At 44.6% G+C, this 17749-nt stretch overlaps 1 protein-coding gene and 1 long non-coding RNA gene across 2 annotated transcripts; one reads left to right on the forward strand and one right to left on the reverse strand.

The window, feature by feature from the left end:
• Positions 1–1897: 1897 nt before the first annotated feature.
• LOC147237108 (uncharacterized) lies at positions 1898–6038 on the reverse strand. The gene is made up of 3 exons (XR_015104520.1): positions 5894–6038; positions 3386–3535; positions 1898–1999 (listed from the first exon to the last, which is right to left on the reverse strand). It is a non-coding gene; the product is annotated as an uncharacterized LOC147237108 (long non-coding RNA).
• Positions 4623–16757, forward strand: tspan1 (tetraspanin 1). Its single transcript, XM_086142072.1, has 8 exons — positions 4623–4677; positions 5198–5260; positions 9069–9275; positions 10453–10527; positions 13978–14076; positions 15746–15889; positions 15976–16059; positions 16698–16757. The coding sequence occupies exons 1-8, from the start codon at positions 4675–4677 to the stop codon at positions 16755–16757; spliced, it is 735 nt and encodes a 244-aa protein (XP_085998198.1). The 5' UTR covers positions 4623–4674.
• The last annotated feature ends 992 nt before the right edge of the window (positions 16758–17749 follow it).

The following is a 17749-nucleotide window of genomic DNA, read 5'->3' on the forward strand; positions in this document are numbered from 1 at the left end:
GACTGATGCGACTCCTGATGTCACATGACTCGCATGGCCCCGCGGACACGGGTCCGACCCCCCCAGCCCCCATAAGGGCGCTACATAGGGGCCGGCTCTTTTAGCGCTGACGCTAATTAGCTAAAAGGGGTCATTAGTATGCAGCTTCTCTCATCTACTGGTTGCAGGAGACCCCCCCCAACACACACACACACACACACACACACACACACACACACACACACACACACACACACACACACACACACACACACACACACTCTCTCCACCCTCGTCAACCCGTCCCCCTCCTTTCCTGACGGGTCCGATAACTCTGCTGTTTGTTCATGAATAAAAACCCATGTCACATGTTTTTTTATTTTTTTTTATTTGATTTTTTGACTTTTGGGGATTTTTTTCAGCATTTTAAGTATTTATTCTTGAGATTTTCCGCCGTTTTTATTTTTTTAATTAACAACTTTGTCTGGCTGTTTTTCTCATTTCGAAATGTTCTTGTTTTCAGCTTTTCATTAATTTCAGGGCAATTTTCTCCCATTTATTTTTTTGAATAAAAAAAAAAAAATCATTAATTTCATTTCATCTGAATCTTTTCCTGTTGTTTCATCATTTAAGTTAACTATTTTATATTTTTCAGGGAAAATTGTTTTCAACGAAAATTGTCTTTTTCTCTTTTTTAGATTCTCATTTTTAAGCATTTTTATTTTATGTCTAGGGAAAAAATATTTCTTACCACTTTTTTTGAATATTTTTATTTCAAGAGGATTATTTTTATTTTACAGTCATTTATTTTTCAATTGCTGTTTTACACTTGATGTTTTTATTTGAAGATTTTCTGGAAAATTTGCGGGTCATTTGGGTTAAATTGTCGAGTTTTTCTTGCCGTTTTCCTCCTTATTTATCTCCTTTTTATTTCCTTTTTTTATTTTATACCTCAGGAAACAATAATTGACATTTCTAAACAATTATTTTTCATTTTAATGGATTTTTTTTTCCTTCTTTATTTTTTACACATTTTAAGATTTGCTGGGATTTTCTAGTTCATATTTTAAAATTTTTCTCCTTTTTTTTACATTTTATTTCTAGGGACATTACATTACATTTGTAAATTATTTATATTTACTGTTTTTACATTTCATGTCATTTTTCCGTTCACAATTTCAGATTTTATTTATTTTAACATTTTGAGTCATTTTCAGAGTAAATTTTAAATTTACCCAGCTTTTTTTTTTTTTTTTTTATTTCTCAATCCTCAAAGAAATATTTTGATCCTTTCCTCCAGGTTGTTAATTTTTGATTATTATCCCCACAATTTTGGACATTTTTCCTCGCAGTTTCTTTTCAACCACCTGCCTGCAACACTTCCTTAGCCGTGTCGCTACTTTGTCACGGGAGTTGATTAGCATGTAGCTTTTTCCCTAATTCCTCCTTTTGTTATCACATACGCACGTACGCGCACACACAAACACACCAGAAACACACACACACACACACAAACACACTCTCCATTTGTTTCTGATGCTATCATGCTATCAGGGTAAATAATTAGCATGCCGCAGGTCTAATAAGAGGCTAACACACCACAGATCCAATTACAATTTTCAGAATTATTTCTTCTTTTTTTTCCTCCCGTAATTCTCTCAGCTATGATTTTCAAAGATTCCTGAGATTTTTCTTTCAACATTTAACTTTTTTTTTTTCCCCTCACGCGGGGGGGGAGTATCCCTAGCCATTAGCCTTTAGCTCTTTCCCCGGACTTTCAGCTTGGTTGCAATTTCCGCATCAACGGAAAATCCCATTTCCTTCAAAAGGTTCGGTTCCCCGGGTCTAATTACCGGCTTATTAACCAAGTTTAGAAGTTCAGGCCGTGACTGAAGGATTGGACGCCGACCTGCCTTTGACTCACCTGCGGGCTCTCATCGGGATGCCAAGCGGCGCCGCTGCGTCTCGAAGGGCTAAAAGCCGCAGATGACTGTCAATTATTTGGTCAATCCGGCGGCGCCTGAAAAGGAGAAGTCAAGCATTAAATTTGATGGGCCTTCCTCCTCCCTCCTCCTCCTTCATCGCTCCCGTCCTTCCATTTTCCTCCGATTTTCCGTCCTCGCGACCGCCGGCTGCCTTGGCGACCGTTGCCTCGGATTCCTTCGGTCAGAATCCGATGCTGTTCCCCGGGACGGCCAGCGGGGGGCGCTGTCGCGGAGATGGAGGCTGAATGAGAGGGTGAACATTTAAATAAGTGAATGGGGATGACAGGGTGAACACTTTGTCTCCGTGAATGAGAAGGTGAACGTCTTCTTTATAAAACACGTGAGAGGGTGAATTGTTCACCTCCATTATGACTGAATGAGAGGGTGAATGACTTGTGGATGAAAGGGTGAAAATGAATGATTTGAATGGGAGTAGCTGCATATCTATTTGACAGGCGAATGAATGAGAGGGTGAATGAATGTCTAAAAAAACGTGAATGAAAGGGTGAATGTTGCTCATCTCTATAACGTTTGAATGAAAGGGTGAATGTCATTTCTGAGCAATTTGAATTAGAGTAAATATCTCCATATGACATGAATGAGAGGGTGAATGGGTGTACGCCCTTATATGATAGAGCCATAAAAGCCAAATATTTCTAAATATATTTCACCGGGAGCCATGTAGTATTTTTAACGTTTAATAAATTGAATAGGTCTTACTTTTAATGCGACCTCTGGTGCCGCATGGATTCGTTCAAAGTGCCGCTTTGTATTTGACCGTTTCATCGATGCAATTTTATCATAGCATGTTAGACAAACCGCAGATCCAAATAAAAATCCCTCCATCCACGCAGCCTGGAATGCGCGGTAATCGACATCTTATTTTTCTTTTCGCCACCTTTTCCGTTGCGAGGGTTAAAGCGGATAAACTAGTTAGCTATCTGATAAAATTCATTTTTTCACCTTTACAATGACCCTACTGACGGGTGACCCGTGAAATTTATCATCAAAACTAATTTCTTTAAAATGAAAGTATTATGAAGAAGTATTTTAAAATCAGTTCCAAACTGATTTTTTTTTTTTTCAACTCAAAATTGTCTGGCAGCCTGAACCCGACCTCTCGCCCTGTGACGGCTGGGTTAGGCTCCGCCCCCTCCTCGGTATCGGGGCCGTTAAAAATGAACGCGTGAAAATCAAAAGAGAAGAAGAAAACAGCTGTGCTCTTCCTGCAGAGCGTCGCTGCCCTCTGGTGGCCGCCGGGGGAACAACGGCCTGAAGGTCGACGGCGGCCGTCCCGGGTTTCGTGAGCGTTTGGAGCTTAGCGTCGAGCTTGAAGCCCCGCCCCGGAAAGATGGCGGCGTTTCCCGCCACTCCCGCTCCTCAAGTCTCCTCCGATTTCGGCGTCTCGCCTCGTTCCTGACCTGTTTTTTCCTGGTTTTCCTTTCCCTCCTTCCTCTGTGGCGTCACCGGAAACGGAGGAACCGCAGGAAAGCTGGCGGACGGGAGGAGGAAACGCGTCGACCATCAACGACGTCTCCGAGATAAAACAGACGTCGATTCACCGCCGATCACTTGGAGGGAAAAAGGTGGACAGGAAGTCAGCTGGAGACACTTAACTAAAGAAAATAATCATTTGAATATGAGAAAGAACTGGTCAGGAAGGAAAAACCCGGCAAAGGAAGTCAAAGAAATAAACAAACTTCCGCCTACGTTTCACAGGAGTTTTGTAAATAATCTGTAAATTACATAAGAATAAAAATAGCAACACACACAGAGATAAACACCTGCAGGTGGACCATCAGACCATCACATTGGAGAAGACGGAACGTAAGTGTGTGTGTCTGAGTCTGTGTGTGTGTGTGTGTGTGTGCGTGTGTGTGTGTTGCTGTGTGTGTGTGAAATAGAAAGAACGGGATTTAATCTAAAAACAGAAAATCCGCCAGTAAGAAAATTTATCAATAATTGCTTTAAACGAAATGATGTAAAAATGAAAAAATATATAAAAGAAAAAAATTATCTTAAAATTAAAACAAATCTGAATTACCAATTAATGTAATTATTGACACAAAAAAAATCACAAAATCTAAAAAAAAAAAAAAAAAAAAAAATGGCGAAAGGTGAGGACGCCTGCACCTGCACGCAAAGCTCCGCCTACACAATACACACACACACACACACACACACACACACACACACACACACACACACACACACACAAAAGCCTGCAGGTGGAAGAGAATCTCAGACTGGAGCAGGTGGACCTGAAGTGTGTGAAAATAGATAGAACGGAATTTAATCTAAAAACAGAAAATCTGCCAGTAAGAAAATAAATCAACAATAATATCGTTAAAAAAAATTGAATGTGATTTTTTTTTTTTTTGATTCTTGATTACCAATTAACGTAATAATCGACACAAAAATTACTCAAATTATAAAAAAAAGAATCATATGATTAATTCATGCATACAAGACGGATCGACTAAAAGGTGATGAATCCGTTCAGAAGCCACGGACCTACACCTGCATGCTAAGCCCCGCCTACGCAACACACACACACACACACACACACACACACACACACACACACACACACACACACACACACACACACCCTCCAGGACAACCCTGCGTCGGAGCAGAGGCGGCTCAGGACCTGAGTGAGAAACATCGGAGGGGAAGCTGCTCGTCTTGGGACTACGAAAAAAAGAGCATGGTAGGATGGTGGGATTAAGAGCTGGATTAACGGCGAGATTATCTCATTTAAAAGATGTCAGGATGTGAGGAACTGGATGAGGCTCCCGTTGGGATTTTGTCGGGACAAAATTCAATTCTTGCCAGAATAGGTGAGAGTGAGATCAGTAATCTGAGTCCGGGATTGAGGTTTTTAATTTAAATGAGATTGGAGACAAAATATGAGGAAATAATTATGACTTTCTCAGGAAAAAAAAAAAAATCTGGGATTAAAAAGTTGAGGGTAAGGGTCGGTAAATCTGAATTTTAAATTTTAGAACCACAGATTAACAGAAACACAAGAAATGGCGGTGAGACAGAGGAGAGCCTTCTCAGATTACGTAAAGTACTGTCAGATTAAATTATATTCTCGTTATCTGATCACTGAATTATTCTGATGAACGCTTCGGTCGCTCGGCTTCACAACCGCGACGACATCACCACGGCAACGTTTGTGTCCGGGTCAAACTTGACGACTTGTCCTATTTTTTTGTTTATTCCAGATTAAAATGGGCTGCTTCACCTTTGTCAAGCTGATGATGTTCCTGTTCAACCTGCTGGTCTTTGTGAGTGTGTGCGCACACACACACACACACACACACTGAGAAAGACCAATTTTAACTATTTCAGAAACTGGAAATAATATATACTGCTCCAAAAATAAAGGGAACACTTACAACACAATGTTAATCCAGCCTGTCGTCTGTTTTTCCATCTTTTATTTGGAATGTGACTCAAAATCCAGACCTGCGTGGGTTCATACATATGATTCCCATTGATAATTAATTAATAACAATAAATAATTAAATTAATTTTATGGAATTTTGTAGTATAATTTCGTGTGACTTTATTGTCAGCACATACAACTATGTCAAGAACAACGTATTTAATAAGAATTTTTAATTCATTCAGATCGAGGATGCGTTATTTTAATGTTCCCTTTATTATTATTATTTTTTTGGGATCTGGATTACCATTAAAATTAACTTCCAGCAGAAAGACAAGCAAATTCCAGCATAATAAAAATGTATTTCCCAGCAGATGATAGACATGAGTGTTCCAGGAAATAGCCACATCCCACCCATGATAGCCACATCAGCTAGCGCTGTCAAATATTTCTCGCCGTCAAATTCGTTTTTCTGCCGCTGAACAAATCACGTCCACGGCAGGACGTAAAAGATTAAAAGGTACAAACTTACAGATGAAGTTCCTCCTCCTGTTTGGAGCCCAAGTCTTCCTCTTCGTCGTCTTTTTCTTCTTCTTCTTCTTCTTCATCTGTGGCGCCAGGCGACCGTCAAACACCTTGTGATCACCTGACTTCCTGCTTCCGGTCCAAACAGGAAGTAAAACTCAGTGAGCGCACTTGTCATTTCTGTGACCTAAAAAAAAACAGGAATTTGAGTTCAGTCTGTTTTATGATGAAGGAAAAAAAACAAACAAATTTTTATACATTTTTAAAATGTTGGGAAACATTAGGGAACTTTGGGAACGTTGGGGAATGTTGGGGAATGATGGAAGTGTGGGAAACATTAAGGAATGTTAGGGAGAGTGGGGGAATGTTGGGGAATATTGAGGAATGTTGGGAACATTTGAGAACGTTGTGGAATGGAGGGAATGCCAGTGAACCCCGGGAACATTGGAGAACGTCGGGAATGTTGTGGAATGTTGTGGAATGATGGGTACGCGGGGAACATTGAGGAATGTTCGGGAACGTCAGGAATGTTGGGGAATGTTTGGAACATTGAGGAATGTTGGCGAATGTCACGAGTGTTGGGATGTGTTGGGGAACGTCGGTAATGTTGAGAACATTGGGGACGTTGGGGAATGAAGGGAATGCCGGTGAACCTCGGGAACATTGGGGAACGTTGGGAATGTTGGGGGAACATTGGGGAATGTTGTGGAATGATGGGAATGCGGGGAACTTTGAGGAATGCGAGGGAAGGTTGGGAAATGATGGGAACGCGGGGAATATTGAGGAATGTTAAGGAACGTTGGTGAATGTCGGGAATGTTGGGGAATGATGGGAATGTCGGGGAACATTGAAGAATGTTGGGCAACCTCGCGAACATTGGGGAATGTTGGGGAACAAGGGGAATGTGGGGAACATTGGGGAAAGTTGGGGCACCTTGTGGAATGAAGGAAATATCAGGGAACCTCAGGAACGTTGGGAAATGTTAGCGAATGTTTGGGAATGTTGGGACCGTTGGCGGAACATTGGGGAACGTTGTGGAATGATGGCAATGTGGGGAATATTGAAGAATGCTAGGGAATGCTGGGGAACATTGGGGAATGATGGGAACGCAGGGAACATTCAGGAATGCTAGGGAATGTTGGGGGAACATTGGGGAACGTTGTGGAATAGTGGGAATGCGGGGAACATTGAGGAATGTTGGGGAACGTCGGGAATGTTGGGGAATGATGGAACTGGAGGGAACATTGAGGAATGTTAGGAAATGTCGAGGAACGTCGGGAACATTTGAGAACGTCGGGGAGCATCGGGGAATGTTGTGGAATGATGGCAATGGGGGGAACATTGAGGAATGCTAGGGAATGTTGGGGAACACTGGGGAACGCTGGGAACGCGGGGAACATTCAGGAATTTGGGGGAATGTTGGGGGAACATTGGGGAACGTTGTGGAATGATGGCACTGGGGGGAACATTGAGGAATGTTAGGAAATGTCGGGGAACGTCGGGAACACTGGAGAACACTGGAGAACGTCGGGGAGCATCGGGGAACATGAGGGACTGTTGGGAACATTGGGGAACGATGGGAACGTCGGGGCATGTTAGGGAATGTCGAGGAATACCGGGGAACATTTGACAATATTAGGAATCTCGGGGAACGCCGGTAACATCGGAGAACGTTGGGGAACCAGGAAACGTTGCTCCACCCGTTTCCATGAGCGAGTCCCGGCCTGAAAAACCTGCTGGTGAACAAACACATCCCTGTTTCACGTTTCACTCCCGACCACCTCCACCTCCCCCTCCACCCAGCTGCAGCTCCACGGAGAGAAGCATGCTGGAAACCTGATATTGTCTGTCAGGATCCATCAAACATCTCCTATTGGAGGTCGGGGCAGGAGGGGGGGCAGCATGGGAATCCCCCCCCCTTCTCCTTATCTATCTGCCACCCCTCCACCCGACCTCTTCTCATCTTCCCTTCCGTCACCGCATCTGGGTCTAAATGTGACACGACAACCATATTCCCCCAGTCCCCCCCCCTTCCCCCCCCGCCAGGTATAATAATGCCTGGCAGCCTCTTTGCCCCCCCCACCCCCCCCACCCCCAACCAACCCGGTTAAAAATGACTAATTCCTGGGATGTCGTGACGGGACGGCTAACCTAAATTAGGTTTTTGAAAGAACGGCAACGCGGAGTGAGGAGGCGGAGAAGGAGGAGGAGGTCGGGGATGGTTAGCAAAAAGAGACGGGAGATAAAATCTATCAGGGTCGGGTGTGTGTGTGGGTGTGTGTGTGGGTGTGTGTGTGGGGGGGGGTAAGAGGTCACGGCCCCTGGGGGGAGGAAACTCCTAGGGGAATTGGTTTGTGCTCCGAAAAGAGACATCAGACCGGATTGGGAGTTGGCGGCGAAGGGTCGGTGGAGACGGTGGAGGGGAGTTCTAGTTTCCAACGGGCAGTGAAGGCATCACGCCGCCTCCCCCCGACCCCAAAACCATGAGATATAAACCCCCCCGACTACCAGACAACAATCGGTTCCCATCTGTGCAAAAAACTGGCCATCGGCTAGTGGACTAAGGTATAGCAGGCAGGGGGGGAAGGGGGGGAAACAAGATGGCCGTCGCCGCCGTCGCCGCCGCACCTGAGCGTGCAGCCGGTGTCGGTCCACACTTCATCGGCCTGGAACATCGCATTTTGGGTTCGATTTCTTCATCAAATCAGTGTGAATCTGCAAGTACAGTCGGTTTGCCTTCCTGGACCGGCTCAGGAGCCTCGTCGGCCATCTTGTGAGGATGATCGCCCTCCAGTAGCCACTTCCCTCCCCGGGATGATCGTCATCTGAGCGGCTTCTATGACCTCCTCCTGCCGCGTTCTCCAAGAATCTGGAAACTTCCTCCCAAGATAGCCTCCAAACCAATCATCTCCCACCATCTGACCCTATCCTCTTCCGTCCCCTACTTTGGGAGTCCGATTTTCTCCGCCGGGTCGTAACGCGAGACAGGGACTGGGATCTCACGCAATGGCGGCCCCTTGGCGTGGGCGAGGTGTCACGTAGAAGCTGCAAAGGGTTCGTGACGTAAGACGGTGTCTCATTTCCGGAACCTCCTAAAAAGCTGTTGACGCCGTCGGCATGGGGCGATTGTCCTGGTCGTCGTAATGGGGACCCGCTTACGTTCTCGCGTTTCCTGCTTTCAGCTGGGCGGGCTGACGCTGGTCGCCATGGGGATCTGGGTGACGGTGGACGGCAGCTCCTTCCTGCGCCTCCTGGGGCCGTTCTCCAGCCGGGGCATGCAGTTTGTCAATGTTGGCTTCTTCTGCATCGCCCTCGGGGCGGCGCTGCTGCTGCTGGGGCTGCTTGGATGCTGCGCCGCCAGCAAGGAAAGCAAGTGCCTGCTGCTCACGGTATGTGCACGCCGCCCGCCGTACGTGCACGCCACCCGCCATACGTGCACGCCGCCCGCCATACGTGCACGCTGCCCGCCGTACGTGCACGCTGCTCTACGTACTCAAAAATGATGGCGGTTATCATGGAGTCTACATAGGGAATACTTAAAGATGTCAAACATTAAAGTACAGACCTCTGGTCCTGGTCCTGAGTCCCTGATCTGGTCCTTGGTCCTTGATTCGGTCCTGGGTTCTTGGTCTAGTCCTAAGACTTGATAAGGTCCTGAATCCTTGATCTGGTCCTTGGTCCTTATTCTTGTCCTGGTTCATAGATCAGGTCCTGAGTCCCTGATCTAGTCCTAGGACTTGATTACATCCTGGGTCCTTCATCTGGTCCTTGGTCCTAGATCTAGTCCTGGGTCCTTGATCTAGTCCTTGGTTCTAGATCTGGTTCTGCATCCTTGATCTTGTCCTCAGACTTGATAAGGTCCTGGGTCCTTGATCTGGTCCTTAGTCCTAGATCAGGTCCTGGGTCCTTGATCTAGTCCTTGGTACTTGAAAAAATCCTTGGTCCTAGCTCAGGTCCTTGGTCTATGATCTGGTCCTTGGCCCTAGATCTGGTCCTGGGTCCTAGATCTTGCCCTGGGTACTTGATTTCATCCTAGGCCTTGATAAGGTCCTGAGTCCTTGATCTGGTCCTCGGTCCTAGATCTTGTCCAGGGCACTTGATCAAATCTTTGGTCCAAGCCCTGGTCCTTGGGCTATGATCTGGTCCTGAGTCCATGACCTGGTCTCGGGCCAGATTCTGGGTCCTCGATCAGGCTGCAGGTCCTGGTTTGGATCTCTGGTCCGGCATCTTGTGTCAGATCTCGGGTTCAGGATGGACCTGATCCTGTGATCAATAATTAACACTGAAACATTTTTAAACAACACTTTTTTCGGGAGCATCTAATCCTCCCAGATTAACGTCCTCCAATCCCATCAATTTAAGATTACCTAAAACAGATCAGCGTCTCTAATCCCACACGCGTGTTTCTCATCACGGTCATCGGAGAATATCTTTTTTTAACCCTTATTTTCAGCCGCTACTACAAAGTCATTAAGGTGTAATAACGTTGTAATAACACTGTAATAACAGCATAATCATTTAGTAATAACGTCGTAATAACAAACGTCATCTTCCATCCCTCCGCAGTTCTTCTCCGTCATCCTCGTCATCTTCATCGCCGAGGTGGCGGCCGCCGTTGTGGCCCTGGCCTACTCCTCCTTTGTAAGTCCACCTCCACTTCACTTCCTCCCCCCTCCTATCTTTATAATCGACTCCATCCTCATCCCTCCATCCCTCCCCTCCGCTTCTCCTCACCCTTTCACCTCCTCTACATTTTTTTTTTCTTCTTATCTCCGTGTAAATTCCAGGCCGCCGCCGCGGCCATCATTGAATTAGCGGCTTTATGTCGGCCTTCGGCTGCGTAATGACGGCGGATCGCCGGCGGCGACTCTCACTTTGAGCAATTTATTACTCCGGAATATTGAAGCTAAAGCATTTTATATGCAAAACAGCCTATTTACATATGTGCACACACACACACACACACACACACGCACACAAACCATCCTCCCTTCTTCCACACACACACACACACACACACATTCTCCATTTCCATTTAGTGCCACATATAATAATTACAATGATTTCAAATGAGCTTTGTGAAAGGAAGTTAGTGAAGACCGGGATCATCATTAAGAAAATAGAAAGCATTTTTGTTTTTGTTTTGTTTTTTTTTTTATATCCACTCGGGCGTGAGAGTTCAAACCGACGCTTTGGATACAAATTGGAACTACAAATATGGCGTCAAATAGTTTCGTCCAATTTGAAAAGCTAAAAACTATCAACGAATGACAGGAAAATAGAAAAAAAATTATTATTTTTTTTAATCCGCTGGGATTATTTTGAAATATCAGATTATATAAATGGAATTGGAAGGAGTTTCTTGCCCCCCTTGGAAGAACCTGTCAATCATTTCATCTGATATCAATAATTATAGCAATAAATTCTGTGATGGAAAGCAGACAGTCGTCTGCAAAGAACTTTACCAAAAATTTGAAAACGGGATTGTTTTCCTCGGCGAACGACGAAGGGTTAAAGGAGAGATTACACCGGGGGGTGGAGGGGGTTCACGGGCTGTTTGCTAGCCGCCGCCACCGCCGCCGCCGCCGCCATGTTCATTACCAACACAAAGGGAGCGCCGCGGCAGATATGAGCGCGGCTGTCCGTCCCCCGACTCCTGATAAGACCATAAACAACACACTGAACACACACACACACACACACACACATACACGTGCATGCGCACAGACGGCGGCCCGTGACGATAAGTAAGAGGCGCAGATGATGATAGGGCGCCGTAAATAAAGCGCAGATCCCTTCGGCTCGATTTATCCGCCGCATAAATCTCAGCGCCGCCCGGAGGAGACGGAAAAATTCAAAAACAAGAGCCAATAACCTTTCGGCCGCTCGCAGCGGCGGAGATTTAATAAGCGGCGACGGCGACGCCGCTTGGAAGTGACCCGCGGCGCTGATTTATCGGCGGCGGGGGAACCTGCGCGAGAGTTTGCTAGCAGCGGAAATTACATCACGGCGGAGCTGCGTTTAGAAGTCGAACGGGGATTTTAAATAAAATAAAATCATTTGAAAAAGTCCGACTGGAACTAAATGACTCGTAGGGCGGTGGGGACGTTGTAGTAACACGAATCAAGATTTACGACGGTAATAACACTGTAATAGCATAAAGGTAATATTATGAAACCAAATGAGGTAGCAAGATTTTATTTTGTTTTCATTTTTAAAGACACCGATGTAAAGTAGTAACAAGGAGAACAAAAAAAAAAATAGCTTTGCAAAATTATTTTTTCACGTTAGTAATATTTTTTTATTGCTAATTCGGTGATTTTGGATTAATTTGACTTTTTGAAATTATTATCCCTTTTTTTTTTTCAATTTCTTTTTTTTTTATTTTTCAAAGCCTTATCAGCTCATTTGATTAAAATTAATACAAACACGCAACGATAATGGAATCAAGTAATCCTGCGACTGTTGTCATAACAACGTTTTCCTCCATTTCTTTGTCTCTTCAGTCAAATTAGCCGCCGCCGAGTAGCGACTTGGGGTTGATGAGGGGACAGGAAGTGGATCAATGAGACAGGAAGTTGTAGATTTGTATCTTCCGAGAAGAAAGTCTTGTATCGACAGGTCTTCCTCTCGCAACCCTGCTTGCCGTGTCCTCCATCTTTAGTGTAAATTATTATTATTATTGTTCTTATTATCATTCATTATGATGATAATCTATTGGACATTGTAAAAAATGTTCAATTTTTATTTTTAAGAATTCTGATCTATTATATGTTATCATTATTATTATCATGGGGATCAATAAAGTATTATCTTAATCATGATTACTGTTACATTATCACTATTATCATATTACTATGATTACCACAATTATCATTAGCATTATTATCTTCTGATCATATCATTAATCATTATTATTCTTATGTTACAAAAAAAGTAATACTGTCCCCATATACTATATTACTTTATGTCTAATATATGAATTATTTATGTTATTATCATTATTATTTTTACTGTGTTATCCCTATTTGTATTACCACTATTACATTATGGTTATATCCTATTTCTTTTATTGTATTATTATTGTTATTATCTTTATTAGACCACAATGTGGAGGATTTAGCCTTTTGTCATTATTTTATCATGTAAAAACTTCTTTTTAAAATTTAAAAAAAAAAGTGAAATGTAAAATTGTAATAAACATTTGCAGGTGATTATAAACACGTAAGGAACATAAGGATAAATAAAAAAGTGCTGCACTGATAGATGCGTTATCGCCTTCCGCCTCGGTGTGCAAGCACGCCTTTGTCCTGCCAGCGCACTGAGTGACTGCACGAGTGTGTGTGCATGTGTGTGTGCATGTGTGTGTGTGTGTGGGTGTGTGTGTGCGGCGCCCGAGTGACAGTGATGAATTAGCCGTCTGGTAATAATAACCCTCCCTGATCTCTGCTGCTCTCCACTGCTTCTTTGAGGGTGGGGCACTTTTAATTGTGGCATGTACCCCCCCATTCCCAACCCCTGGGGGGTGGGAATGTGTAAACACACACACACACACACACACAAGTGGGTGAGACCGGACAGTTGGACACACACACACACACACTCCCCCTCTGTTCATCAAATGGGTCTTTTGTGCACGATGGCATTATTAATCAAAATGAGGAAAACACACCGCAGCAGGAGGAGGAGGCGGGGCTAACTTGAACGTGTGTGTGTGTGTGTGTGTGTGTGTGTGTGTGTGTGTGAGGGGAACCTCCTCTGCGTCAGAAGGTGGCGTGGCCGGTCGCCTCCCCGGCCGAGGGCCTTCGCGGTGCATCAATATATATGTAAATATCAAGGTTTACCTCGGTAAAAAGCAGGAGGTGATGAAGACGAGGAGGAGGAAGGAGAAGAATGGCCACAGCCATGATTTCCTGAATTATTTTTCACCCAGCAGGGAGCGTTTATTTATTTCCCAAGTGCTTTTTTTGTTGACGGTTTATTTAATATCTGATAAATTCTTGGTCCTCATATGGGGACAATTGGGTTTTATAGTGGCTAGAACTCTGTGTGTGTGTGTGTGTGTGTGTGTGTGTGTGTGTGTGTGCGCAGGCGGAGGGGATCCTGCGAGCGTGGGCGACGCCGGCGCTGAAGGAGGATTACGGCGGCGACCCCGTCGTCACGGAGATCTGGAACGCCACGATGAATGAGGTAAGCTCCGCCTCCGTGCAGGAAGCTCCGCCCCCTTCCCTAGTGGCACGCGAGGTTTACGACGAGTTTCGGACACTACGAATGGTTACTTTAAGCTAACCGGGATGTCGCTTTTTTACGTTGTAGAATGAACTTCGGATGTTCCTTGATTTATTTTCGTGCAATGTCCGTGTCTGTCCGATCTCACGGCGACATCGTTACGATGTTTGTTGGGTTTATGACGATAAGTTTCATAACAAACGTCGGATGTCATTGTTCATTTCTGGTTTTGATTCCGATGTGTCCCAACGTCAAATCCATGACTTCCGATGTTTTGGTTATTTTTTTTACGTTAAGTGAAGGTTTGAAAATAAACTCTGGCGTCAACTTTTTTCTTTTTTTTTTTTTGAGTCCGATGTCGAACCCACGTGTTTCCGATCTTTAAGTGACGGCGTTCCGATGTTTTTTTTTATTTCTCCCATTAAGTTGGGATGGATAACAAACTTCGTATGTTCAAGTTGTTTTTTTTTTAATCCGATGTGTCTCTTGACTTTAAATCCATATTTTAGCTTTCCGATGTCTGTTTAACTCCGATGTTAAGTTGGGTTATTAAATAAACTTCGAACACTATCGTTCATTTTTCGTTTTGATTCCGATGTTTTTGTGACGTGTAAAAGTTCGAAAATAAACTTCAGTGTCAACATTTTTTTTTTTGAGTCCGAAATTTGTCCGATCTTTTCTGATCTGAAAGTGACGGCGTTCCTTTAAGCGAACCACCATGTAACTTTTGTCCTATTTTTACGTTGTAAAACAAACTTCGGATGTTCCTTGTTTTAGCTCCGTGCTAAATCCACGTCTTTCCGATTTCACAACGAAAGTGCTCCTATGTTCCGATGTTTGTTTTACTTCTGATATTTAATTTCTGACGATGAGTCGAATTTATAACAAACTTCGGATGTCTGCATTCAGTTTCTTTTTGAGTCCGATGTCAAATCCGTATCTTTCCGATGTCAGTGACAGCATTCCGATGTTCCTGTTATGTCTAACGTTAAGTTTCCTGATGTTTAGATGTTAAGATGTTTGTTTTTTGAGCCCGATGCGTCCCTAACGTCAAATCCACCTCTTTCCGATCTTACATTGACGGCGTTCCGATGTCTGATCTATTTCTGCGGTTGCCATGGGAGACGGGTGACCAACGGGCGTTTGATTTTTCTGCTAAAAGCACGTGAATATACATTGAACCATCGGCAACGGCGACTTCAGACACAGAGAGCTGGACAGGAAGCGGGTAGAAGAAGCCGGAATTTCAAAAATAATGCGATGACAAAACCCTGGAGTTGTCGGGATCGTGAGATGAACTTCAAAACAGAATACCTCTGGGGTTCCCGCGGCCGGCGTGAAGCTACAAGTCGGGGCAGGAATTCAGGCTGGACGTCAGAATAGCCGATGTTGGGTCGGGACTATTTCCTGTTTGGGGTCGACTGAGCAGCACGAGGTCGGCGTTTGGGGTAGGACTCCATTCTAGAAGACTCCGGGGAAAGATGGTGTTAGACCTCAGAAGGTTTGGATCCCTCGCCGCCATCTAGCCAACCTCAAACTAGCTTCCGGTGCAGTTGTTCTCCGAAAGGGAACCGTTCGTGTTCTCCGGTGCCCGACGGCTAAACCGTCCGACCGTCTTCTTCTCCACCAGCTCAAGTGCTGCGGTTTCACCAACTACACCGACTTCTTGGGCTCCAAGTACGAGAAGGAGAGCGGAGGTAGCCTGCCGCCGACCTGCTGCTGGACCAACTTACCCCCCTGCCACCCGGCAGAGGCGGAGCGCAGCGCCGTCCAGGTGAGGCAGTCGGCGTCGGACTCGTTCGATCCGGGAAGCGTTTGCGAAAACGTTAGCGCTTTCCGACGCTTTCGTTCACTTCCCAGGGCTGCTTTGGACACGTGCTGGAGGTTCTCAAGGAGCACGCCAACATCGTGGGAGGCATCGCGGCCGGGATAGGAGTCTTAGAGGTAAGGGGGAGACATTCTTAGGAATCGATGAAGGCGTCGCTAATCATTAGCACCGGGGAGCAAAGTGCACCAGAAGTGATGCTAGTTCTGAATTGGGTCGAGTGACCCCCGTCACCCCACACAAGAAGAAGCAGACGGAGAACGTCTGAAAAGCTAGCAGGAGCACAAACTGGATAACGGGGTAGAAGTTCAGAGAAGCAGCTAGCTCCAATCTGTGGCTACCAGCGAGGAGACGACGGTCACGTTAGCAAATCCGTGGCAATATGGACCGCACGGGAAGTCCAACAATACGAATGGTTAGCCCTGCACTAGCTTGATATAAGCTACAGTAGAATCTGCATGATTTGCACGAGATAACATTTACCACACAATACTAATCGTGATGATGCTAATACCAGCAGCTATCCCTGTGTATGTTAGCATCGCCCGCATATGTCTATCGACTACCCTGGCTTTGCTACAACAGTGCGTGTCTACAGTCTACAGTAAGCTACCTAGCAACATGCTCGCTAAGTGCTGCAAATAATTTTTCTTTTAGCGCGACACGTCACTACAACATCGCTAATAGCGATCAGGTCCTTTTCAGATTGAAGTGAGGTGGGACTTTTCTGACAAATCAAACCCTGTGGCGTCCCCAGATCGCCGCGATGATCGTGTCCATGTACCTGTACTGTCACCTGGACAACCGCGTCAGCTGAGACGTCGCAAGGCGGAAACAGAAACAGGATGACCTCGCATCTTCTTTTGTTTTGGCTTTGTTTCTTCGCTTTTCTTATATCCCTGACGTTTCCCCACCCTCAAAAAGTGGACTCCATTCTGTCTCGTCATAAAGTGCCTTCCGGGTGTAAATAACTCCGCTTTGTAATAAATTATTACAAGCGCATTGACTCAGGCTAGTGATCCATCTCTTAATCTTTTAAATCACGCCCAGCTCTCAAGCTAAAAGAGAAAGTGGAAAAATGTCCTTGTTGGTTTCTGTGAATGCTTTTAATTGATCTTTCAGCAAATTTTGACCTGGTGAGTCGTTAGCTTGACCGCTGAAGCCTTTCACGTGAAACTACCGCCATAACAGTTAGCTAGCTGTTAACCAGCGAACCAAACGTAGCGTCAACGTCAATATAAACTTGTTGGTAAGTTGGTAAACTTGCACTATCAGTGGGTTCCATGGTGACGCTAACATAGCTAAAACAATTAGCTAGCAATTGAGGAAGGTGGCTGAATGTTACAGGGTATTAGCGGATATCAGCTAATCTTATTTAACGATTTTTAATGGCACTTCAATGTCAAACTGCATATGTTCATTTATACTATCAATTTATAATATCAACTATTTACATACCTTCTGAGTGACAATGGAACGCAAGAATTCAAAGGATTTAAATTTGTGTATGATTAATGTTGCATACTTCTTTGTTTCCTAGTTGCTCCAGTTCTGGTGGTGTAATTCCGTGCACTGTCAGAAAACCAGCCGTAAACAACAGCCAATTAAAGGTTTCCGCTTGTCAATTAGCAACAATCACCAAACAATAGAATTAGTCGAATCGAAATAAATTGTACCAAGTATATTTAAATTGTTTCTTTTGACACTGAATTTCACGCTTTTTACAGCTAATTAAGGCCTTAATTTTTGCAAAATCTACTGATTGACTTTTAATGATCCGTGAAAACCCAGAGCCAGTGATAACATAAA

The sequence above is a fragment of the Fistularia commersonii genome, chromosome 1, assembly GCF_037954325.1.
Source record: "Fistularia commersonii isolate RoL2024-O1a breed Wild chromosome 1, RoL_Fcom_v1.0, whole genome shotgun sequence".
NCBI classification, from domain to species: domain Eukaryota; kingdom Metazoa; phylum Chordata; class Actinopteri; order Syngnathiformes; family Fistulariidae; genus Fistularia; species Fistularia commersonii.

Bases quoted from the DNA above. Each gene is read 5' to 3' on its own strand.
- tspan1 (XM_086142072.1), top strand. The intron at 14,077-15,745 runs GTAAGCTCCGCC...CTTCTCCACCAG, and splicing joins GGAACGCCACGATGAATGAG to CTCAAGTGCTGCGGTTTCAC. The intron at 15,890-15,975 runs GTGAGGCAGTCG...TTCACTTCCCAG, and splicing joins CGGAGCGCAGCGCCGTCCAG to GGCTGCTTTGGACACGTGCT.